Genomic DNA, 25,898 nt, shown 5'->3' with positions numbered 1-25,898 from the left:
ATATGCCACATAACAGCATTTCAGTCAGTGATAGACTGCATACACAACAGCGGTCCCAGAAGATTATAATGGAGTTGAAAACTTCCTACTGCCTAGTGATATCATAGCTGCCTTAACATCATAATACAATGCATTTCTCACACGTTTGTGGGGATGCTGGTACAAATAAGCTACAGCGCTGCTAGCTATATAGAAATATAGCACATACAATTATGTACAGTACACTATACTTGATAATGATAACAAACAACTATGTTACTGGTTTATGTATTTACTATTTGCAATGGTGCCATCTCAGGTCACTGCAACCTTTGCCTCCTGGGTTCAAGTGATTCTCCTGCCACAGCCTCCCGAGTAGCTGGGATTACAGGCATGCACCACCACACCCTCCTAATTTTTGTATTTTTGGTAGATACAGGGTTTCGCTATGTTGGCCAGGCTGGTCTCAAACCCCTGACCTCAAGTGATCCACCCACCTCAGCCTCCCAAAGTACTAGGATTACAGCCATGAGCCACTGCGCCCGACCTGAAGAAAATACTTTCACGAATTTAGTGTAGTCTAAGCATACAGTGTTGATAAAGCCTGCAGTAGTGTACAGTAATGTTCTAGGCCTTCACGTTCACTCACCACTCACTCACTGACTCACCCAGAGCAATCCCAGCCCTGCAAGCTCCATTCACAGTAAATGTCCTATACAGGTATATTTTTTTTCATCTTTAATATTGTATTTTTACTGTACCTTTTCTGCGTTTAGATATGTTAACTATGAAAATACCGTTGTATCATAGCTGCCTACTATATTCAGGTTTGTAGCCTAGGAGCAATAGGCTATACCAAAAAAAGAAAATGAAAAAAAAAAAAAAAAGAAAAGAATAGGCTATACCATATAACCTAGGTGTGTAATAGGCTATACCATCTGGCTTCGTGTAAGTACACACTATGATGTTTGTACAGTGATGAAATTTCCTGACAACGCATTTCTCAGAATGCATCCCTGTCATTAAGTGACTCATGCGCGACTTGGTACGTGTGTGTGCACATGTGCTTCTATGATGGTCCTCAGTCCCTTTGAATATGCTTACCTTGACCCTGAAAAGAAAGAGCATCTGCTGCCCTTTCAGAGCACCTGGCAAGTCAGAAATGCTTCTAGATGTATTTGCATGCACTTATTTTAAAAAGAAAAAAAATGTCAAATACACTTTCTCACATTGTAATTTTGCCTTACTGTCTCGTTGCTGGCCCCTTTCTCAGTCCAAATGCCAATTGGTGGAGAGGGAAAAGAAATGAATGAAAGGGGCACTGTTGTCGAGTGGTTATGCCAGCAGGAAATATCACCAGGTTTACCCTGAAACATTGTTCTCTCAGAGGAATAGGAAAACATTTCGAATCTCTCTCTATTTTGTTCTTAAAGGTCAGTTCTTGGGATATTGACGACTACAGTCTGAGAGATGCTGCGGTGAGATTTTCAGGATTGCGTGGTCTTTGAGGCGGGTGTTTTTTTAAGACAACATTGACCACTGTTCAGCGTCCACATGATCATTGTAAGGTTGCAATGCCACATGCTAGTTGGTTACATAAGACACAATTCCAGTGATTGAAGGTGGTTATACTGTATGGTGGTGTGTTCAAGATGGCACTGGCATCCTTGAGCGGGGCCTGGCTGTGCAGCACCATTTGATTTTTTTAAACACCCTGGAGGTCTGGTGGTTGTTGTTGTTGTCCTTTCCTGTGAAAGTCACAAGAGAAGTTACAGTCCAGGTGAACCTGGAGTTTACAGAGTTGGTTTTGTTTCTGTTTTATCTTTTGCTTTGTTTTTTAAATTTACCTATAGCTGTTGATGCTATTGCCTGCATGCTATTTCTCGTGAGCGCTAAATACAGTGTGGTCCAGTGACAATAACAGCCCGTGGTACTGCCAGGACTGTCCGTGGGCTTATCAGTGAAAGCCCCATGCGGGTGGAAGAAACCTGTCATTTCCTTCTTACATGTGTTTGAAATACTAAACAAGTAATTTGTTCTTCTTAGGAAAAAATGATACAACAGTAAAAATTTTTTTAATTAAGGGTTTTATATAATGGATATGCCCCACCTCTCAAACTAAAAATAACAAAAGGAAGAGCATCACTCCACACCCCAGAGGGCTAAGCCCAGGGCGGCTCTGAATGCATTTCCAGCTTCCAAGCTGCTGCTGAGCCCATGAGTGACCGCAGGGCTGAGGAGCCTCTCAGAGGTTCAGCAAGACCAAGGTCAGCCAGAAAAGCGCCTGGCCCAGACAATGTCATAGAATCCTGACACCAGAGTCAGAGCCTCACAGGCACTGAGAGCTCTGCCTTTCCACACAGCCCCATTCCTGTTCAAATTCTTTCCAGTTTACCAAAGACAGAACTGAGGCTTGCCCAAAGCCCTGGTATGTGGAGTACATCAGAAAACTCAGTTACCCCTTACTTGTTTAAAAAGGTATATGGTTGTAGCATCTAGTTTTTTGTTAATAGAGGTCTATCAATTGGTTTCATATTGTTCATCAATATCAATGATTTGCAATACCTGATAGTTTGATTTGGTTTGTTCAAGGAGTCCTTACTCCTTGATGACTGAGGGTGGTCAATAAAGGATTGGTTGTACTTGTTCCTATGAGGCCCTGGCTCCAGTTTTATAGGCCCCTGCTCTGGAAGCAGAGAAAGTAAGGTTCAGCTTACAGATGCTGGACTGCATCAGACCCCACCCAGCTGGCTGATGAAGGAGATGTTAGTGTGATCAGGGATCTCCTGGCACCGTGGAAGCTGCAGGCATCTAGCATCTCCCCTGGACCAGCTGTGTTGACATCACCTTGGAGCTCGTTAGAAATGCAGACGCCCGAACTCAACTCTGACCTGCTGAATCAGAACCTGCATCTCAATAACATCTCCAGGCAATGTATATACCCATTAAAGTTTAAAGTTTAAAAAGCATTGGTCTACCTACAAGATATAAACTTCATCAGAGTACATTCAACCCCTCCCCATCCTCATCTTTCTCTTCCTCATCCTCCTCTTCCTCTCTCTCATAGATGTCCAGTCCATGTCCAGAATACCCCAGGGCTCCTCCCATTTGTCAATAATCAGAGACCCCCCCCTGGGAGGACTGAGAAGCACAAGCCAGGTAAATCTAGAAGCTCAAGGTTCTCACTGGTCAGTCAGGATGTACCAGCAGAAACCAAGGCCTTGCCACTTTCTCTATAAAATAATGCCCCCTTGTAAAAAGTAAAAACATAGACAAGACAGCTCATGAAGGAAAACTGATGATGGAGACTTGGGAGGAACCAGCCCTTCCAGATGTCCCCATAGTCCACCTCCTTCTTGAGTTTTCCTCTCTCTCCACCTTCCCTGCCCCACACCAGTAATACTCAATGTGTGGTCCACAGCCTCGTTCCAGTCTGTGAATTGATTTTTATTAGTCCATGACAAGTTAAGTAGAAAAACTGAAGCAAGAATTTAGAAGCTTTTAGAGCAACCTGACAAAGTAATTTTATGTTTGTTTAATACAATCATAAAAATCAGGGCTTGTATTTTGTATGTCTTCTTAATTTCATTTTTCTAGTAGTTTTATTCTATTGTCTCTACAAAAATATAGGCCTATTTCCAATGAATTGGAAATAAAAAAGAAAAACAGGTCCTTCAAGACAGACAGGTGAGAAGTCCTATCCTACACACAGACACACAGACACACACACACACAGACACACACACACACACACAGACACACACACACACACTATTGGCCTGGCCTCTCAGGCACTTTGCTCTCTGCCTAGAATACCTCTTCTCCCCACCCAGCTCTATTTGCATGGCTGAAAACATCCTTTTCCCTTTGTCTAGAAAAGAATGAGCCAGGATTTTTCCAAATGAACAATTACTAAGAAAATTGAAGAAAAATAAAATCTCAAAAAATAACATAAAGAAGAGATTTCAAAGGAGGCCCTGCCCTTCAGCCCAGATTCACTGGTTTCCCCTGATGTCAGCCCATGGAGTCCCAAAGCCCCATTTCCAGTCCTCCGTTGTCACAGCAGGAACCTGCTTCTGCTCTGCAGGACACTGGTGGGCTGGGCCATCTCCAAGAAAGAATGGGGACTTCCACCGTTCTCTAGAGACAGACCTGCAGACACTGAGAAGGGGTACCCTGGGGAGACCAGAGAGCTGCTTCTCTACTTCCCCTTTTCCATGGCCCTCCTGGCCTGCCACAGCTCCACTGGCCATGCTAGCCACAGGACTCCCAGCCAGTAGCCTCCTCACAGTCTCAAGGGTCTGCCCTGTGAAACATTGCTTCTCGCTTCAAGTCAAAGCTAAATGCAAACACTTATTCAGCCAGAGTGACTTGTCTGTGCCTCCTCTTAGGGACCTGGGTTCTGTGGGGTCTCATTACCTACAGGGTAAAAAGAGAGAAAAGAACTCTAGCTGGGTTGAGGGTGGAGAGGCAACCTGCAGCCACTCCTTAAGTGAGAGAGCAGGAAAAAACCTCCATCTGGGAGCCTTGTGGCTGCCCTCTGGTGGCGCTCTCAGGTATTTGAGGTCTTGCGCTGGCTTATACTGATCTGACCCACTCACTGGACGGCTTCAGTGTAAGATGGGATTAGACACCAGTGCTTGTTTTGTATGTGAATACACAATCTAGATACAAGCAATAACAATGAAATGTGGCCCTTCTCTAAACCTGGAAGATTGAACACATTGGGATTTCTTTCAGCTCCAGAGTTGTTCTCTTTGATTTGGCTAAGAAGTAAGGCTTTATTTAAATAAGCATCCACCAAATAGCTCTGTGTCCTTCATCTTCATATCGACTGTGATAACAGTGACTACTGACAGGGTGTAAAGATGAAAAAGACCCAGGCTTTTCCCTCCAGTACTGGGATCTTTTGTGTCCTGCCACCTGTTCACATCTCCCTCTGCACTGCTGAAGAGGCTACCGTTGGCAGGACCGGCAGCCGACAGCACGTCTGCTCCTTTAGCATTCATCACTTGCTGTGCCTTTGCTCAGAGGGGCCCTTCTCTCAGGTTCTTTGGAAGAAGAACCCATGTTGAACTTGTTCTGGAATTCTTTCCCACATGAGGCACAGATTCTTATTGTGACTGATCCTCTCAGGAGTATTATGATTACTGGGACCATCAGCTTGAGTTCTTGACCCCATGAGGCTTACACATGCTCGATGCTTTTTAGTGTTCGTTGGATGCATTAGTGTGCACAAGATGGGAACCAGGTGTTCGATGAGTGAGTGAATGCCTGCATGAGCTTCCAGTTTCCCCCTCTCTACCTCAAGAGCGCGCAGTGTGGTTTTGTTTCTGTTTTATGCAGGCTTCCTTCACATCTCTGGGAAGGTGTATCTTTGCCTCAAAATCAGACAGACCTAAGCCAAAGATCCCTTCCATCCAGACTCCTGCAAGCTGTTCCATCCCACTCACTTTCTCCTCTCTCCTCAGTTTCTCCCTCTCCAGCTGTGTGCACCATGCCTCTAGTTCATCGAAGACTCCACTCCCTCTACTTCTCCCCAGCAGGGCCAGGATCAGGGTGAGACAAGAGAGGCACCTCAGGCACAAAAGTTAAGGAGGCACTTAGGCTCAAAGCGGTGCCAGTGCCATCTCATGAGAAGTAAGGCCATTTTGCATCCATTTCCCATCTCCAGAGGCTCAGCAACAGTGGGCGTTTCTAAGGAGTGACAGAGACAGGCTCCTTCCAGGGTCTTCTCCCTCTAGACCAGACTTCCTGCCATGTCATGGCACTGCTGCCTAAGCTGGCTAGCCAGGGAGGGGTGCACACAGGCTCCGCTGCCCCAGGCAGCCTCTTGGTCTGTGGCTCCTCGTAGCATGGTGCCTGCAGAAAGCAGACACAAAGACAGGGCTTAGGTGGGGTCCTACCTTCCCCTTTCAGTCCCCATCCCACACCACCCCCTCAAAGCAGTGCCCAGAGGCCTCCCCACTCCCTAGTAACACCCTTCCTCTTTGGCTTCCACCTTTGGCTCCTGAAAAGCCTGCTAAATGCCCGCTCCTTCCAGCTGCTTTGCCTCTGCCTCCTTTCCTGCCTGGCTCCCCTTCTCTCTCAGCTCCTTAGGCACCCCACCTTTCTTTCCCTTCTCCACCTCTCCTCCTGGGAGAAGTGTGGCCCCATTCTGCCTGCAGGCACAAAGCTTCACCCAAATTCCACCCTGCCCTGGAACTCCACATCAAGCGGTTCAGGGTTAATGGTCGAGTTCCGGCAGCTTATGTGACCTTGGTCAACACCTGCTCCCTCACCCCCAGCCCGAAGTGAAGGTGGGCTAATGGTGGGTGCAGGCTCTTCCACATGGCAGATGGAGCCACTATGCCTGCCTCGGAGACCAACGCAGCAGATGCAGCTGAGAAAGGCCCCAGGGAGTGGAGTCGCAGCACTGGCTGCCAGCTGCTCTCTTAATTAAGGAATGTGGGGAGTGGCCCCTTTGAACTCACCAGCTAATTTACTCCTGTGCACTCCCCTCTGTGGCTGGGTAATTAATATGGTGTGAACCAGTGATTAGCAAGTAGAGAGAACCTGCCTGCCGCAGACTTAACCCTTCCCTGCTTCTGGAAAGAATCACCGCCTCCTTAGTTTGTCATTCTCCAGTGGTCACATGGGCAGTGAGTTTTTCCCTTTGGGGAGGTGCGATATTTTTCAGTCTTCCCTCCACCTCCTCCAACCCCCTTTCTCAGCTTCCCCAAAACTCCCCTCAAGGAAAAGGGCTTCAGGTGGGGGAAGGACTGCAATTCATTCCTTGCTTGGATGGACAACTATGGGTGACCAACTCTGCTTAGTGGCAATGTAACTGCCCACTGCCTTCTCCAAAGGAATTCAGGATCTGGCTCCACGTTGACCCCATACCTGCATCCCACAGCCCTCCCAGTCCCAGGCTTTGACATTTTAGAATCATTCAATCCAATACAACAGATGCATGGAGGGCTTTGCCTCATCGAAAGCCTGTCCTTGGCAATATACAGGGTGCAGAAATGAAGGAGATCCCTCCCCTCATGCAGCTCCCAGTCTGGGAGCAGAGAGTCAGAACAGGGGACTGCCCAGCCTGAAACATGCCTTTATCTGATTTACCCAGGTTTCCCTGCTTCCCTCTCCCTGGCCATTTAGTAGCAAGTTAGTATTTCAGTGCTAACTGCATCCGACCCCAATTTAAACCTTCACATGTGTTCATTGGCAATACTAAGAGGTAGGTATTGTTAGTGATTCCCATTTCACAGGTGAAGATACTGAAGCACAGGGAAGTTACTTTGCTCATGGTTTCACAGCCAAGATTTGAACTCAAAAAGTCTGAATCATGCTTGAGTTCTTAACTCCTGCCCTCATCTGATTGTATTCTTAAGTCTCACCTCAAACACCACCCTCTCCACAGAGCCCTCCCCAGCCCCCCACCTGCCCTGGCAGGGTCAAATCTGTCCTCTGGCTCTCATAGCCTCCAGGGCATACATCTGACATTGCTCTTGCTATACTGGTTATAATTATTGTCTTATATATCCCATCTTCTGTGAACTCCTTAAGGTCAGGGGCTAAGCTTTCATCTTTGTATCCCTAGGTCCTGGCACCTAAGTAGATGCTCAATAAATGCCTGATGAATGAATGATGGAATTGGCAATGGAGTCGTAAATGAGTTCCCTCCCTTGCCCTCTCCACCCCCACGCCAGGCAGCTTCCCAGTTCTGCCCTTTTCTTGGTACTCCAGACATTTCCTTCATATGCAGACCCTTCTCCTTCTCACAGGAGAAAAGGGCAGACAGTAGCTGCTGTTCAGGTTCCCCTGCCCCTTTGTTCTCTCCCAACCTGCCCTGCTGCTGTCCTCCCACTCCCACTTAAAACATGCAACAGCCCCTCCCTTCAAGCAGCGCTTCCGGAGCGTTCCCCCCGTCCACCAGCCACAGACTCACCCTGAGTGGGGTGCTTGTTACAACCACAGATTTCTGGGCCCTAGCTCACCCTGATGGCACCTCTGAGAATCCAAGTGCTGAACACGGTTGAGAACCACTAGTCTCCAGAATAACTTAACCCAGTTTTCAAGGCCTCCACAATCTGCCCCCAACCTCCTTTTCCATTCTTCCCACCCAGCCCTGAAGGATTCCTGTCTGCTGTCACTTGTCCTCTGTGGAGCCTACTTGGTATTTTCCCACGGCCACATCCCTGTACGCCGTGCTCTCCCCTCCTGCTCAGAGCCCACCCCCAACCTCTGGCTCTATCTTTTCCTCATCCTATCTAAACCATGCCCATCTTCAAGGCACAGCTCAAATTCCACCTTCTCAAGAAGGGTCCCCTGCCCAGATCCACGAAGCCCTCTTTCCCACCCACTTCTGAGGGCTGACTACCTGTTTGCACAAAGTGCTGTCTGTCTGCAGATAAGCCTTCACTTTCCCTGGTGTACCTATCTACATTTTGGTTGTGAGTGCCTGGAGGGCAAAAACTTTATCCCAAAATCCTCCTGCTCACCACCACCCCCGCCCCATCCTATATGCCTAGTTCCTGGCTGAGTCCAAAGCTCAGTGTCCAGTTTGATTGACAGGTGAGAGGCTGTGCAGGGCCAGATACAATGAGCCACACTCCAGACTAGCAGGAATTTTCCTTAGGGGCAACACGTCCTCTAAAAACGTTCCCTTACAAGAAACCAGGAAACTTGAAGTGAGAAGAGAAACAGGATGAGGAGGGGGTGACTGTGGCAAAATAGACCACACTTCAAAGGTTGAGGTTTAAGTTCCAGCTCCGCACCTCTGTGACCTCTGCAAGGGGCTTAACCTCACTCTGGTTTTCACATTTTCCCATTTCTAACTGGATAACAAGATGATCCTCTCAGAGAAGAGGTGCAAGGCTTACATAAAGCCAAACGTGTAGCCATGTCTAGAATGTACTCACTCACTTAACAAATACTCAGAAACATCTGTAATGTGCCGAGCACTGAGGGCAACACAGAAAGGAATAAAAGACCGTGCTGGCTAAACAGTCTGTGAAGACCAGAAAACTGCCATCAACAACACATCAAGAGTAAAGAGGCTATCCTGGCTAACATGGTGAAACCCCGTCTCTTCTACTAAAAATACAAAAAACTAGCCAGGCGTGGTGGCGGGCACCTGTAGTCTCAGCTACTCGGGAGGCTGAGGCGGGAGAATGGCGTGAACCCGGGAGGCGGAGCTTGCAGTGAGCCGAGATAACGCCACTGCACTCCAGCCTGGGAGCACAGCGAGACTCCGTCTCAAAAAAAAAAAAAAAAAAAAAAAAAAAAAGTAAAGAGGGAGGTGTGGGCATGCACAGGGCACAAGGAGAGGGCCTCTCACCTGCCTGTGGTCAGGAAGCCTGGAAGGACATCCTCGCTGACTGCACAGCCACGCTCTGTTTGCAAGGATAAAAGGAGCAGCAGGCCTAGTCGGGGGAAGGAGGGAAGTACCACACAGGGAAGTGTGAAATCAGTAGTTCTGAGAAGGAGGCCTTCTGGCTTGGGATGGCTGGAGGGAAGAATAACTGTGGGCGACCAGCCTGGAGTAGAAGGCCTGACTCAGGAGGGCCTGCATGCAGAACAGAGAGTTAGTCCTCATTCTCAGGGCCACGGGAGGCCACAGAAGGATTTTAAGCTAGATTGAGGGGGACAGATCGCAGCAAGGCAGGCTGGGATGCAGGGAGGCCAGTGAGATCCAGCAAGGAGGATGTGGCTTGTGTGGAGGCTGTTGTCGCCATGTGTTAGCCAACCATGTGCATGTGAAAGAGGCTGACTTACAAGAATCTGCTCCCGAAAGCCCAGCGAGGCCCAGGGCCAACTTCCACTTTATTCTGGATGTTTTCACTTTTGGGGCATCCTGTTCTGAGTCAAGATTCCTCCTTCTGAACATGGGACTTCCCAGAAGGACCACAGCTCCTCCCGTGCACCCACTCAGCCCGGGAGGTTCTGGATTTTGGTTGTTGAAGGAGTTTACCTGCCTCACCAAAGAAGGATGGCCATGAGGCCCCTGTGGAGTCTGCTTCTCTGGGAAGGTAAGTGGGGCAGGCAGACAGCCTGTCCTTGGAGAGCTGAAGGCCCCTCCCCAGCTGCCTTCGCCAGACGTCTGGGCAGGGCTCCCTCAACCCGAGTGAGAACCCAGGAGCTGAGGGTGGGTAGGGAAGACTAGAACAAGCTCTTGGGCAACATTTTAAGCTAGGCAGATACAAAGAAATGCAGGGTCGTGGGAGGGAGGAGGTGGCAGCTTGAGGGGTATTCTTATCTGTGAGACATGAGCTGTTTTGTGGCCCAGGGCAGTAAAAACGGAGCCAGCGGAAGTCGGCTGTGAGAATGGTGAGGACCCAGCAGTGTTAGCACGCAGAAACTCTACAGAGTTTGAGGAGAGAAGCAGAGGGCAGGGCAGGGCAGAGCAGGGTTCCCCACAATCAGCAGAGTGTGTTTTCAGCAGCCTGCGGGGGAGCTGAGGTCCCACCCTGCAGGCCTTCTTAAGGGGAGGCAAGTACTAAGTAGGCATGAGAGAGGCTAAATACGGCCCACGTGGACGTGGGGGTGGCTGATGGTGGTGTGATGTTGGAATGGCTGACACACGGGGTCTCCTCCACACTGGGCGATCCCTCTATCCATCTGATGCCTGAGTTCCCTTCCTCGGTCAACAAGCAGCCAATGTGACATGGGTCAGCACTGCCAGGCCATGGATGAGGGTTTATGGGGTGCGGCAAAGATTAAGATGCCATTGTTTACATCAGAGGCTCATAGGGACTTTGGGTTGCTTTGTCTCTTCTCCCTGCCTGGGTTCCTGGCCCTGAGAGCTCCAAAGCCTGCAGATTTCTTCAGCATTTCTAAACGTGTGCAGGAAATCACACTTTAACCTCAAAAAAGGCCTCGGTCTGTTTGGCTCACAAAATCTTTCAAATCAGCGGACATGTGAGACAAAAATAATTTGCCTTTTTTTTTTTTCTTTTTTTGAGACTGAGTCTTGTTCTGTCACCCAGGTTGGAGTGCAGTGGTGCATCTCGGCTCACAGTAACCTCTGCCTCCTGGGTTCAAGTGTTTCTCCTGTCTCAGCCTCCCGAGTAGCTGGGATTACAGGTCCCTGACACCACAACCGGCTAATTTTTGTGTTTTTAGTAGAGATGGGGTTTTATCATGTTGACCAGGCTAGTCTCAAACTCCTGACCTCAAGTGATCCGCCCTCCTCAGCCTCCCAAAGTGCTAGAATTACAGGCATGAGCCACCACACCCAGCCCAAAAATAATTTTTCAAATGGCCCTTAATGATAAAAGATCTGTGTGACTGACCTGGTAAAGACCCCTTATTTTTCAGTGGTACTGAAGCCTGGGCGGTGTGGGGTGATGTGCAGAAGGCCACACAGCTGATCGTGGCAGCACCAGGAGTGGGTAGAAGCTAGGTCTTGGTTGACATCCAGTGCAATGCTCTTTGTGTGTTACATTCCTACTCTGCGTTAACACTGAAGCCTTCTCCAGTGTGAGAGGAGGTTGTTGGGCCTGGAGGACAGTGAGGCGGAGGAGGGACTGGAATTATCATGGCCAACTGAGCAACCATCCAGAACGCGGCTCATTGACCAAACCTTCATCACCTCTTATTCTTCCCTACACCCTGTGCCAGTGACAGGCATAGGGTCAGTCCTCAGCAGGGAAGGTGATTTATTCAATACCATTTACTAGGCTTCTCCCACAGTCTGTTCCTAAATGGTGGTGGGCACTGGAAGCGCAACGATGGGGAGAAAGAGCTCACAGTCTAGTGGGAGATGCTGACTCATAAACAGGCAATAATAATAGAGGGATAAGGGTAGTCAGCATGGTGACCCCAGGCCACTGTGAGAACACAAGAGAGAATATGTAATCTCTCTTGGTTACATTACCTATGAGGGATAGGGGAGGTCAGAGGAGGCAGTGATGCTACAAGAGTGGGCAGAAATTAGTCAGCAAAGGAGTCAGAGGGGCATGTCAAGCAGAAGTGTCTCCTATACACCCCTGACTCAAATACAGTCCCCAAAAACAGCATCTTACCATCTCGCCCCCTGTCTGTTTCTCCTCCTGTTCTGGATCACAGAGAATGATATCCAGTGGATCCCAAGGACCTGGGAGCCATCCTTGACTCCTTTTTCTCCTTCACTCCCCAGAGCTAATCTATTACCAAATCCGACTGATTACACCATCTTCATGTTTCTCAATTCCTCCCACTTCTTTCCATCCCAGTTGCTCCCTTCCTCAATTCAAGTTGCCATCACTTCTCCGTTAGACTAATGTGAACAGCCTCAGTCCTGCCCACCTCCAGTGCATTCTCCACATCTCTGCTGGAGTGATCTTTCTAACCATGCATCTAATCCTGTTACGCTCCTGCTTAAAACCCACCTGAGACCCCCCATTGCTCTACAGATAAAGCTCAAACTCCAGTATTGCTTTCAGGGCCCTGCATGATCTGACTCCCACCGACTCTGCAGTGTAATTTCGTACTCCTCACACAGAGAACTACTCTCAGTTCCCCTCGGCACCAACTCTCCCCCTCCAGGCCTTTGTCAGTACTGTGCCCTCTGCCGGTGACACTTCCCCATCCTGCTCCAGGCCGCCCTCCGCTTGGCCTGGCTGATTCCCATTCCTCTTCAAGGCTCAGCTTAACAATTTGTTTTCTGAGCCCATCAAGGCTGGGTGAGGTCCCCTGTCACCCTACCTGTGTTCTCCCAGGGCATCCCATTTTTCCCTTCATGGTATTTAACAGAATTCATTTTAATTGCTTTCTTGAATGTCTGGCTTCCTCTGTAAGCTCCATGAATGCAGACACTGGGGTTATCTTCCATATGTTTTATCCCCGGTACCTCGCACAGTGTACCCTCAACTTGAGTGAAGGGAGTGTCAGTGGAGGGACCCCAGTTCACCCCATAGCAGCTCAGATGCATGCAAAAGAAGGATGAGGAGTGTGGGGCAGGCAGAGTGATCAGGGGCTCTGTTCTTTCAGCCCTACTTCCCATTACAGTTACTGGTGCCCAAGTGCTGAGCAAAGTCGGGGGCTCAGTGCTGCTGGTGGCAGCACGCCCTCCCGGCTTCCAAGTCCGTGAGGCTATCTGGCGATCTCTCTGGCCTTCAGAGGAGCTCCTGGCCACATTTTTTCGAGGCTCCCTGGAGACTCTGTACCACTCCCGCTTCCTGGGCCGAGCCCAGCTACACAGCAACCTCAGCCTGGAGCTCGGGCCACTGGAGTCTGGAGACAGCGGCAACTTCTCCGTGTTGATGGTGGACACAAGGGGCCAGACCTGGACCCAGACCCTCCAGCTAAAAGTGTACGGTGAGTGTGTCTGACACTGGCTGCCTGACCCTCTTCTCCCACAAAGCACCAGACAAGCATCCTGAGTCATAGCAGCCAGGGAGAGCTGGGTTCCAGAAAGCTCTGGTCTCTGACCATGTTGTTGACTCAGGGAACAGCTGCTCCCTGGTAGTCACGTCTAAGAAAATTCCTCGTGGCTGCAGCAGCCAGGCTTTGCCGTTTCACAGTGCTTGCCTGAACTCTAGCTCAGTCTTTTCTTAGCTCAGTGGCCTTAGACACAATGCTTAGCCTCCCCGGCCTTCACCTTTCTCCTTTGTAAATGGGCATTGTAATACTACCATGTAGAGTACCCACAGGGTGAAATGCAGTGGGATTTGCAGTGGCATCCAGGACAGAGCCTGGCCTGTGCTTCCTCAGTTCTAAAGGATCATCATAGACTGTAAGATGTGCCACTAGTCTATGTACCACTATAAAGGGAAAAAAAAATGATGTTACATACTAAACTATGACATAATGGATTTATTTAAAAATCAAATTATAATGAAACTATGACTGAAAGTATAGAATTTACACATTTCTTAAAAGGGCTTCTTAGAAAGATTTTAACTATATATGATTCATGGGTTCTCTCAGTCATTCATCATTGCAAAACAAACCATCCCAAAACTTACTGACTGAAAACAACGACGATGTTTACTTCTCATAATTCCGTGGGTTGGCAGGCCCAGCTGGGTGCAACTTCTGCTTCACATGGGTCTGCAGAGTCCTTCGCACAGCTACATTCAGCACCTCAGTTGGCTGCGTGGACTGGGGGCTGGGTGGACCTTGTTTCCAAACAACTCCACCTCCACCTCCACCACAGCCACCTCCACCACCTTCATCATTTGTCTTCTGGTCAAGAAAAAGGGGCTTTCAGCTCTCATTTATCTACCTAATGGGTTAGAAAAGAGGCATGGGTGACCCTAAATCACTGTTTCAGTAAAACCTTAGAAATTTAGATCGAGTGGAAGAGGGGGGAGTCCAGCTTTAAGAATGGAAAGCAGAGGTAGCAGCTTGGAAGAGGGTAGTCATGAGGGAGATAAAGACTGTAAGCAAATTGGGGAGGTGTCTTGAATTCCCCTGGGCCAGCTAACTGGCTGTCCTTGGGCGAGCCACGCAGGGTGCCAATGCCGTTGCAGGTGTCTTTCTGGATGCACACAGCCCTGAGCCTCATCTTGGCAAGCAGAGTACTGGCTGTATTTCAGCACCCCCACCCCCTGCCACCTGTTACCCTGTGACCCCCTTAGCCCAATGTCCTTGTGCAGTGAATAACCTACCCTACCATACAGTCAGCCCCTGGAGCCCCTCCTCCGGTCTAAGTCTCAGCTGCCGCACATGTGAAATGAGGACATTGAATGTGATAATACATGCGGCACCCACACCACTAAGCTCTAAAATGCCTTGTTCTCAGCATCTGAATTACAGATTTTAAGGAAATTGCTGTTTTATTGCTTCCAAATACATAGCGTGATTAGAACTAATTGCACGAAGCTGCCAAGCAGCCATCCTTAGGAGCTCTGCTTTGACAATAGATAAGAATGATTTGAATTAGCAGATCAGTTACTAGAAATGTCAATGGGTGTTTCTACTGTGCTTGATCGTGTTTGGAAGCAGCTTGTCCTCTTAAGTGATGTAAATATCCCCCCTGTAATCTTTGTTTATACTATTAGTGTGCCCAGCAAATCATTTCTCTTTCATATCACAAATCCCACCAGACTGAACTGGCATTAACGAGGTTTTTCTCTGCTTGACTTTGGAATGCTGTCAGAGACTGAGCCCTCCCGTTGTTACCAGAATGCTCTCCCACTGGCCTCATTTCCACTGAGACTCAGGATTTACTCATCAACCTGTATAGGAAGGGGGATCCGTGGCCTAGGACACCAGGATATCAGTTTGTTCAGTGACCAGGTATCGAGCACCCACTATTTGCCAGCACTAGACAGCTAAGGTTACTGAGCTAACAAGACAGAGACCCCACCTCTGGGCCCCTCCTTCACAGCATTTTGCACCCTCATAATTATTTTATTAATTATTCATAATCATTTGTCAGTATTTGTCTTTCTCACCAAACTGTAAGCTCCAGAAGGCTAGGAGTGTGTGTGTTTTCTTGCCTGACTTAACAAATGCTTGTCATCTCTTGTTGACTGGCTGACATATTGTGAGATAAATACTACAGAAAGAGATAGAGTGCTTGGAGAGCTCAGAGCCGTGCCTGGGAAGGCTTCACAGTCAAGGCATTAAGCGATGTGTTCAAGCCGGGCCTTGAAGGATGGGTAGGAGTTTTCTGGGAGGACAAGAGGTGAAAGGCATCTATGTGCACAGATGAACCATGTGAAAGCATGAAAGATATTTAAGAGCATGACATATGTGGGAAAACTGCAAATTAATTAGGATGAGCAGGGAGAAGCAGCAGGAGGTACAGCTGGAGAGATGGGCATGAATCATTTCCTGAAAGGTTTTGAATATCAAGCTAAGGAATTCAGCTTCTGTCCTGTGGGCAGTGGAAAGCCAGACAAGATTTTGGAACAAGAGAGGCCTAGTCAGAGGTGGCATCTAACCCTGGTGCATCCCAGAGCCAGAGATAAGGGCCCTGCCCAGCATCCCTGGGACCCATACCTGTTGTGCTTTTCTTTCCCAGATGCAGTGCCCAGGCCCGTGGTACAAGTGTTCATTGCTGTAGGAGGGGATGCTCAGCCCCCCAAAACCTGCCAGGTTTTCTTGTCCTGTTGGGCCCCCAACATCAGTGAAATAACCTATAGCTGGCGACGGGAGACAACCATGGACTTTGGTATGGAGCCACACAGCCTCTTCACAGACGGACAACTGCTGAGCGTATCCCTGGGACCAGGAGACAGAGGTGTGGCCTATTCCTGCATTGTCTCCAACCCTGTCAGCTGGGACTTGGCCACAGTCACGCCCTGGGACAGCTGCCATCATGAAGCAGGTATGCCAAGGGTCAGCAGTCAATGGTTGAGGGATTATGAAGCATCAAGTCCACCTCTGACTCCACCCCTTCATGTTCAGCACCAGGGAAGGCCTCCTACAAAGATGTGCTGCTGGTGGCGGTACCTGTCTCGCTGCTCCTGATGCTGGTTACTCTCTTCTCTGCCTGGCACTGGGGCCCCTGCTCAGGTAGGAATCCTGCAGGTGCAGGAGGTAGGTGGAGGAGGTGGAGTTCCTGGGGGGGAGGGGGTCTTGGACTTCCTCCTATTTAGGCTTCAGATGGTCTGCCCCTTCTTACCTCTCCCACCTCATCTCTTGGCCTTCTCTAGCTCATATCTTGGTTTCCAACCAGACTCAACTACTTGAAGTTTCTTTTGCGGTTCTCCAAATGCACTGTTCCCTCACATCCATCTGCAGACCTTTGTACATAATATTCCCTCTACCTGGAACACACTTTCCATGATTTCCCACCCAGCCTCCCCGCTTCGTGTGGCTGACTCATACTCAGTCTTCAAGGTGTGCTTGCTCCAGAAAGCCTTCCCTGACCTTCCCCACACTCAGGCTGATTAATGTCCTTTCTTTAATCTCCATTGCTTACCCTAATCAGAGAACTACTTACATTTACTTCCCCACTGAATTCTGAGCCCTTAAAAGGAGGATGCTGGGTCACCACTGGGCATGTCAATGGTTCCTAGAACACAAGGGTTCCTGAAACATAGCTGGCATCGACAAACATTGTTGAGTGGGAGTCTAGACGACTCCCAACCCCTTCTTGCCTGAGAGTTCTACAAAATGTCTCCTTAAGAGAAGCTACTCCCTGGCCAGTGGCTGATAGGGCTGCCTTCTTGAGAAGAGGAAGGAAGAGGAAACTCCGAGATCAGACCAGGTTCTAAGCTCTACATCTAGCTCAGTCCCTTCCTCTGCCCCAGGATGCCCTGCCCCTGAAAGAACTACCCGACTGACCAGGGCTCCGTGGTCATTTCCATCCCAGGCTGTCGGAGCTGGCTTGTCCCAAGGTGGAGAAAGGGGGTCAGCAAGGAGGAGGCACTGAGGCCTCATTATGATGGGTGTGTCCTAGAAGGCAGGGTCTGGGTCCAGCCTGTAAGCACGGGGACAGGCAGTGCTGATTCCTGTTCATTCTCTCCAGCAGGGAGGAGGGCAAGAGGGATCAGCTGAGGCTGCACTCCATCTGAAAGCCCCATCTGCTGTGGGAGGGTGTGGCCCTGGCCCCTGCCCCAAGAGTCCCCAGGATTTGTGATAAGAAAATGGAAGCCAGGAATGAGCAGGGGAAAAAATAGCTTTATTGAGATATAATTCACATAGCATACAAGTCACCTATTTAAAGTATGCAATTCAATGCCTTTTAGTGTATTCGCAGAGTTGTGCATCCATCCCCACAACCAATTTTAAAACAGTTCCATTACCTCCCCCAAAACCCCATAACCCCTTAGCCATCACCTCCCAATTCCCCCATTCCTCCCATAGCACTAGTCTACTTTCTGCCTCTATGCTTTTGTCTTTCCTGGACATTTCATATAAATAAAACTATACACTATGTGGCCCTTTGGCCAGGTTTTTTTCACCTAGTGTCATGTCCTCAAGGCTCATAAAATAGCATCTTTGGCCGCTGAGAAGGGACCCAACCACCTAGGATAGTAGAAAGCTCCACGCAGGGAGTCCAGAAGCTGGTTCTGGCTCTGCCTCATGGCTTCTGTCCAGTTATTTAACTGGGTCCACCACAGCCCTAACTTTTCATACCTTCTGCAATTAAACGTACGGCATAGTTGAAGGCCAAGGTTAGACATTAGGAAGAATTTCCTATTCTTGAAGAGCCTCCCTTTCCAGGGTGTTGGAAGACCGGGAGACAGGTTCCTTTCCCTAAGGCGACACTGAGGATTCAGAGGCCTGTGGGCAGGCCAAGGATGCCAAGACTCCAAACATTGGAGGGGTAACTTTCTTTCTGATGTCCTTACCAGGGAAAAAGAAAAAGGATGTCCGTGCTGACAGGGTGGGTCCAGAGACAGAGAACCCCCTTGTGCAGGATCTGCCATAAAGGACAATATGAACTGATGCCTGGACCATCAGTAACCGCACTGCACAGGCACACGATGTTCGGGGACATAACTGGTGCCTGGAAATCACCATGCTCCTTATACCTCCCATGGGAATCCTGTCCTGCCTCGAAGGAGCAACCTGGGCAGCCATCACACCACGAGGACAAAAAGCACCAGCACATTTCGGACCTCCCCCTTCTCTCTCCCATCTTCTCATATCCTGGCTCTTCTCTGGGCAAGATGAGCCAAGCAGCACATTCCCTCCAGGACACTGGAAGTTCTCCAGGATCCAGATCCATGGGGACATTAATAGTTCAAGGCATTCCCTCCCCCACCACTATTCATAAAGTGTTACCCAACTGGCACCAAAGAATTGCCTCCAGCCTGAGTCTTAGGCTTTAAAATATATTAGATATTTGAACTGATAGAGGAACTCTGAGTCACCCATGCTAGCATCAGCTTCAGCCCCAGACCCTGCAGTTTGAGACTCTGATGCTTCCTGATGGCCAAAGCATTGCTATAAGAAAAGGTCTAGAAACAGGTGAAAGTGAGAGGTGGCGGACAGGCGTTTCTCTTTCTGGCTTAAGGACTTTCAGGTAATCAGAGTTCATGGCCCCTCAGAGGTAAATTGCAGTTGTAGACACCAAGGATGTTTGACAACCCATAGTTGAAATGGGCACCGTTTTACAGGAAACACCATATTAATAGACATCCTCCCCATCTCCCTCCACTCTCACGCCTCCTGCAGGATCTGGGAGTGAGGGTGGAGAGTCTTTCCTCACGCTCCAGCACAGTGACCAGGAAAAAACTATTGAATTTGCCCCAGCCAGCAGGACGTTCTTGCACAACTTCAAGAAAAGCAGCTCAGCTCAGGATGAGTCTTCTTCCCTGAAACTGAGAGAGTGAAGAGCTCTAAAACGCTATGCAGAAGGAACATTATGGACAGAAAGGGTACTGAGGCACTCTAGAATCTGCCACATTCACTTTCAATGCAAATGCAGACCTACCTTAGTTCAAGGGGAGGGGACAAAGGCCCCGCCACCAAACAGGTGGACTGTAGAGGTCACTCTGACTCCATCGAACTTCTTATTGTGGCCATCTTAGGAAAACACATTCTGCCCCTGAGTGATTCTGTCTAGAAGAGCTCTGGACTATTGATTGCTACTGGAAAAACACTTAATGAGCTAAACTTACCCTTGGGGATTATTAGCCGTTAAGGTTCACAGTTTCTCTCACCCAGGTGTAACTGGATTTTTTCTGGGGCCTCACTCAAGTCTTGATAACAGAGAGGAAGGAGGTATTGAAGAAACAGGGGTGGGTTTGAAGTACTGTTTTCCCAGGGTGAATTCAATCTCCCCACCTAGGATGTCAGTCCTGTCCAAGGACCTTCCCTCTTCTCCCCCGTTCCCAGGCAATCACTTCACCTTGGACAAAGGACCAGCACAGCTGGCCTCCGGATCCACATCACCACTCCTCCACTCGATTGTTCCCAGATCCTCCCTGCCTGGCCTGCTCAGACGTTCCCTGCTGGTAACCTGGCTTTATCAAAATCTCATCCCTTTCCCACATGCACTTCTCTCCTATCACCTTCCCCCAAGATTACCTGAACAGGGTCCATGGCCACTCAACCTGTCAGCTTGTGCTGTCCCCACCTGCCACCTACAGTCATGCCATATGCCTGGTCACTGAATCATGCAAAACTGGCCTCAGCCCCGGATCTGACAAGGAGCCCTGGTGGGTTTCTGGGGAAAAACACAGCACTCCCCACCTTTCTTCTGTTCATCTCCAGGGCCCCACCTCAGATCAAAGCAGCTCTGGATGAGATGGGACCCGCAGCTCTCCCTCCACAAGGTGACTTTTAGCAACCTCATTTCCACAGTGGTTCGTACTGTGGTGCACCAGGGCCTTGCTGAGCAGATCCACACTGCTCAAATAAAGTTCCCATCCTCAGTGACTCACTTGTCAACTAGTGGACTAATGAACCCTCTGCCAAAAAAACACAAAGTTCTTCCTTGAGACCAATCTTGTGCTAATAAGCATTGAGACTGATGCTTAAAAAGTCACACCACAACAAATACTGATTGAGGGTGCTGCACGTGCTGGGTACATTTCTTGGTACTTGGGAATCAGTAGTGAAGCAAAACCCTTGCCTTTGAGAGTTTATGTTCTGGATAATATAAATAAACAAGTAAGCATACGTCAGATGTTGTTAGTTTCTGTTAAGAAAGATAAGGCAGTGTAAAGGGCTACAGAACAATGCGTTGGGGAGACAGGGTCTGTCTTAGAGAAAGCAATCAATGACACCTTCAGTGGGGTGCCATTTGAACAGAGGCCCAGTGACGTGGAGGAGTGAGTGTGCAGTGGCAGAGTGTTCCAGACAAAGAGACCAGCAAATGCAAAGGCCATAAAGTGACAGCATGGTTGGTGTTTGCAAAGAAGAGAGTGGAGGCCAGAGGGGCCGGATCCACACAAGGGAGAGCGAGGACAAGGACAAGAGTCTAGAGAGACGGCCCGGGGCCGCATCATATGGGACTTTGTCGGAATGCCCTTTGTTGGAGTGACAATGACAGAAAGAACCCCTCAAGAGTCCAGAGATCAGACTCCCCCCAGAACACCCTCTACTTCACAGCTCCAGGACGCCTGTGGTCCAGCCAGAGCCCTCTCCAGATCTGCTTTTGCTTTTCCTTGTTTTCATTTTATTTTCCTTGAGAAGTAGTTTTTGCATCTGTTCTCCTGTACAAAAGACAAATACAAGAGCTGCTAGGGCAAAGGACTCATGAGACATGATATCAGAGAGAATGGGAAAGGGGCATGGCAAAAGAAAAGGGTTAGAGAGGACATTTTTCTCATCAATGGAGACATGAACATTCAGTGCCTCATTTTTTAAAAAACTGCTGTATGAGCTGAGATTGTGCCACTGCACTTCAGCCTGGGCAACACAGTGAGACTCCGTCTCAATTAAAAAAAAAAAAGCTGCTGCAAACATTAATGACACCTGTAGCAAATCCTCCTTCCATGTGTATTAAGAACTAGCACTTGTTCAGTTAATCACTCTTGGTTACTTACTGATCTTCAGAGGAAGCACCATCTCCTTCCAGATTTGGCTCCATGGCTACCTGCATCTGTTCTGCATACAGCCTGAAGGAAGGGCCTCTAAAATGGCAACAAATAACTATTGCTAGATCTGGGAAAGTTGTAGTGGCTGCCTCCCCTTGGGCTGTGCCTTAGTCAACATTATCTGCCAGGAGGGGCAGGCTGAGCGCAGGGGCAAGTAGTGGGGAGACTCCCACAGTGTGACCAGCCCGGGTCCAGGTCTCAAAGCCACATTTCCATGCAGACACTGAAAAACTGGAGTGTCCCGAAGAGAATGACCAGAATGGTGAAAAGTCTAAAAACCTTACCATATGAGAAATGATTACAGAAACTGGTTATGTTGAGCCTAGAACAAAACACTCACGGGCGCATAGGTTCTCAAATATTTGAAGGGCTATCACATAAGCCCAGACTGTGTAACTGGGGCCAATGGAGCATATCACTAAAAGGCAGATATTGACTCATATGAATAATAGGATCTTAAAGCTGGAAGGAAATCTGTAGTTACTCAGTTCAAGTTGTTTTATTTCTCACGTGGAAACCGAAATCCAAAGAGAATGTTAGTCCTCTGAAATTACATAATTAGAGGCACAGTCAGAATTACCTTTCGATTATCTAAATCAGTCCAGTCCCTTCCATTGCACTAGATTGCCAAGGAAGAATGTTCTGACAAGTGGGAAAATCCAAATATGAAGTAAACTGTTTCAACGAATCTGCTGAAGCAGAAACCATCTCAGAGCAATACTGTAGACTAGAGACTTAGAATAATGAATCATAAATGAAAGAAAGAATGGGCAGGCACTGTGGTGTACACCTGTAGTCCCAACTACTAAGGAGGCTAAAGTGGGAGGATCACTCAAGGCCGGAAGTTCAAGACCAGCCTGGGCAGCACAGTGAGACCCCATCTCTAAAAGAAATAAATAATTAAAATTAAGAAATAAAAAGAATGAATGAATGAATAAAGAGATGGTCAAAAGAGGCCAATGAAAGGATTCTGCTAGGGTGTCAGAAAAAAAGCCATGCTTTCTCTAAAGACAATTTATTCTAGCTTCCCTTCTTGTGCCTTTTTTATAGTATGTTGCTTTGGGAAGGTATCAGAATTGAAAAGAGATGATAGAAAGTAATAATCCCATTACCAGGAAAAAAACCCAGCAAATCAGTCAAATAAGTGAATATAACATATATAGTCATTAAAAATTTTATGTTCTTTAGGAGATTTAAAAATAATAGGAAAACACTTACATCAGTCAAGTTTCTTTGGAGGCAAGCAATAGAAACCAACTCTGGTTTTAACTAAAGTAAAAGAGGAAATGTATTAGAAAGTTGTGAGTAACTTAGAGAACCAAGGAAAATGTTGACCAAGCCTCAGAAAAGACAAAGCCAGGTAGCCTTGAGGATGCAGGCCTCAGGGCCTCCGAAAATAGTTCTGTTCTATCTTCCCCAGTTGCTCACTGAAGATTCAATTCCCCACCAACGGAGCCTGATTGGCCTATTTGAGGCCAAGGGCCCTCCTTTTTGATGGGGTGGGGAGGAGTTGTAGGACATCTTGTCAGAAGCATTAACTGGGTTAACAAAATAAAGTACAAAACAAAGCTTGAACAGGTATCTGTAGAATAGGAAATGCACCCATCTGTTCATTCAATAAGCACTTACTATGCACCAACTATGTGTCAGCACCAACTGGGATACAGGAATTACTAAATAGTAGCACCACAAGCCCTGCCCTCAAAGAGCTCACAGACTGGTAAGAAAGCAGTGTGTCAACAAAGGATTCCAGTGAGTTCACAGGGACACAGCCCCTAACATGAGCTCAAAGGCACCTTCTGGCCTGTAAGACCTCAGTCCCCAAAGAGAGCCAGTCAGGGTCCCAGGGGAAATGGTAAAAGGAGAAAGCATTGCCTGGGAATAAAACTTCAGCTGGCAGGAACAGAAGATGGCATGGTATGGTAGTGTCCTGGGGCAGGCCTTCCCACAGCAGCATCACACTTTTGTTTAACTGTGTTGCCTGAACACCAGGACATCTCATGCTGGTAGCTTGTCTTCAGATTTCCCTTGAGATAGTGCAGAAAAGGGAGAGCTGCTCACAAGGGCTGGGGGCTGGTTCCATTCTCCTGGTGGTGGTTGGGGTGGTCCTGGCTGGGACACCTGGATTGAGATGCTGATGCTGTCCTGTCTGCCAGCCCACCCTGTTGGTCTTCAAGCCTGTACCCACTGGCTGGGCCTGCTTAGCCTCCTCAAGAGTCTTCCAAAGTCAGGTAAAGTCATTTGAACTCAGCCTAACCAGAGAGAAAATGAAGAGGTCGGAGCTCTGTCTGCTGGCTGACCCACTCAACCATATGCCCACCTTCAGTTGGCTTAACTGCAGGAGCTCAGAGTTCCAGCATACTCACTGCAGTCCTGCTCCCAGGCCAGGGAGCCACTACCCCCGTTCCCACCCCCCAGCAAAGCAGATACAACCAGTTAGTAGCCTGGACCTCTCTCTTCCCTGCTCAAAAATACCTTGGGATCCCTTCTGCCCCTCATTGATAAACACCTGACAGCCTAACAGTCCCAGAAAATCCCTAACAACCCCCACACACACCCAGGGTGCTGGATCCCTCCTGAGCACGGAGCACAGATCCCCACACGTAGGGATGCCTCCGCCTGAGGACGTGAGAGAGGCAGATGGCAGAAGGGCTGACCGCAGGCCTGGTCACTCCCAGGAGAAGGACAAGAAGTACAAGGGAAGGCCTGAGGCTCTTGGCTTACTTGTTGTCCTGAGGCCTGGGCAGTCAGGAGAAGGTAGAGCTCTCATCTGTGCACTCATCTGAGGGAAGCCTACACCAGAGGCCAGAGTCACCAGCCAGAGCCTCAACCAGCTCCAGCCAGCTGCTAATGGAGCGTTTATTCTTCTGTAGGCTGCGTCTAGAAAGGACAAGCCTAACAGGATGCCTGTCGGTCCATTCCCTATCCAATTACCCCAGGAAGCCACAAGCACAGATAATATCACCCCTACAGCAAGGCAAGATGGCTGCTGCCCTGGCCTGTACTGCAGAAGGGCAGCTCTGGTTCTCCTCCATAGGCAAGGAGACAACGGTGCTTTCACATGTAGCTCCCTCTCCCTCTTTTAGATCACATTTCAGAAATACAGATGGGAATTCTGAAGATGGGCTAAAATGCCTACGTGTACCCTGAGTCTGAGGGTAGCTGAGGGGCAGTTTATGGACAAGGCGTGGAGGAAGCTCAGGATGTGCACAGCTGTGGGCACAAGGCTCTTCGCAGTGTGGGCTGGAGCTGCAGGTGAGAAGAGAAAGGATCTGATTTAAGGCCTGGGCAAGGGAGCCCGTTCTTCCTATGCTGGGAGTTCTGGTATGAAACCCCAAAGAGTCCAAGATTTCTGAATCCAAACCCAGCCTTCCAAGGCATTGTGAAGGTATATTTGTCAAGCTAGGAGGGTAGAACATATTTTACGTAATAATGTGTTAACTCAACTTATAATTACAAATGTTGTCGGTGGGCCTCAATATGGGGACCCCTCCCCCTGGACTTTTTCCATCATAATTCCCTCCCACCGCCTGAACCTGACACCTCCCCCATGACTAAGAGGAAATCCCCAGCTCTCACTGCAGCTCAAAATGAGCACAGCAATGTGGGTCTGGAATCACACTCGGGACAGCGGGCTCTGATTTCCTGGGGGACTGATTCACGGGTCCACGGCACTCATTCTCTCAGCATGTCTTTAGTGAGTACACACTCCATGCCAGACACACTAGGAATAGAGCTGTGGGCACGGCAGGCGAGTCTCTGCATTCATGAAGCTTGCCGACTAGTCAGGCAGAGACAGACACTGTACAAATGTACACAAATGTTTAATTAAAACTGTGCTAATCTCTATAGAAGAAAATAGTTGAAAACCAAGAGCCAGAATAACAAGGGAGCAAAATATAGCTGGTGGGTAGACAGAGGGAAGGGCCTCCCTGAGGAAGGAGAGTCAAGCTGAGGCCAGTGGGGAGAGGAGGAGTCAGCAAAGCAAAGAGTGGGGGAGCTGCCACGCTGGGAATGAGCATCTACAAAAGCCCTTCTAGAAAGATCTCTGCCCTTGTAAGCATCTGAGGGAAGGTCCCCAGGGACAGAGGGCAATGAGCAGGAGGGACTCTGGGAGGAGAGGATGGCAGAGGTCAGATTCTGTAGGGTCTGATAGGACATGGAGAAATTTAAAAGTTAATTATAAATGTAAAAGCCGGCCACTGAAGAGCTTTAATACAGGAAATGACACAATCAGACTTGCATTTTAAAAGATCATGCTGGCAGCTGCGTGGAGAATGGATTGAAGGTTCCGAGAGTGAAGGCAGGAAAATGAAGTTATTGCAGGAATCCTAGGAAGAAACCATCATAGCTTGTCATAGCTTGGAATGAAGGTGGGGAGAGAAAGGGAGAGAAGTGGGTGACTTCAGTGCATATTTAGGAGCTAGAATAGAATAGACAAGACTTAGTATCCTTGGTTGAGGGAGTGGTCAAGGATGACACTGAGGTCTCTGACATGAGTAAAGA

At 48.6% G+C, this 25,898-nt stretch overlaps 1 protein-coding gene across 1 annotated transcript; it reads left to right on the top strand.

Moving 5' to 3' along the window:
* The first annotated feature begins 9,703 nt into the window (after positions 1-9,703).
* Positions 9,704-18,705, top strand: SLAMF8 (SLAM family member 8). The gene is made up of 5 exons (XM_011970416.1): positions 9,704-9,992; positions 12,934-13,260; positions 15,917-16,222; positions 16,303-16,410; positions 18,198-18,705. Exons 1-5 carry the CDS (start codon positions 9,953-9,955, stop codon positions 18,272-18,274), a joined length of 858 nt encoding a protein of 285 aa, XP_011825806.1. The 5' UTR covers positions 9,704-9,952; the 3' UTR covers positions 18,275-18,705.
* The last annotated feature ends 7,193 nt before the right edge of the window (positions 18,706-25,898 follow it).

This window comes from Mandrillus leucophaeus, unplaced genomic scaffold, assembly GCF_000951045.1.
Source record: "Mandrillus leucophaeus isolate KB7577 unplaced genomic scaffold, Mleu.le_1.0 Scaffold947, whole genome shotgun sequence".
NCBI classification, from domain to species: domain Eukaryota; kingdom Metazoa; phylum Chordata; class Mammalia; order Primates; family Cercopithecidae; genus Mandrillus; species Mandrillus leucophaeus.
The sequence above is the reverse complement of the archived record's forward strand: the minus strand, read 5'-3'. Positions and strand labels throughout refer to the sequence as shown.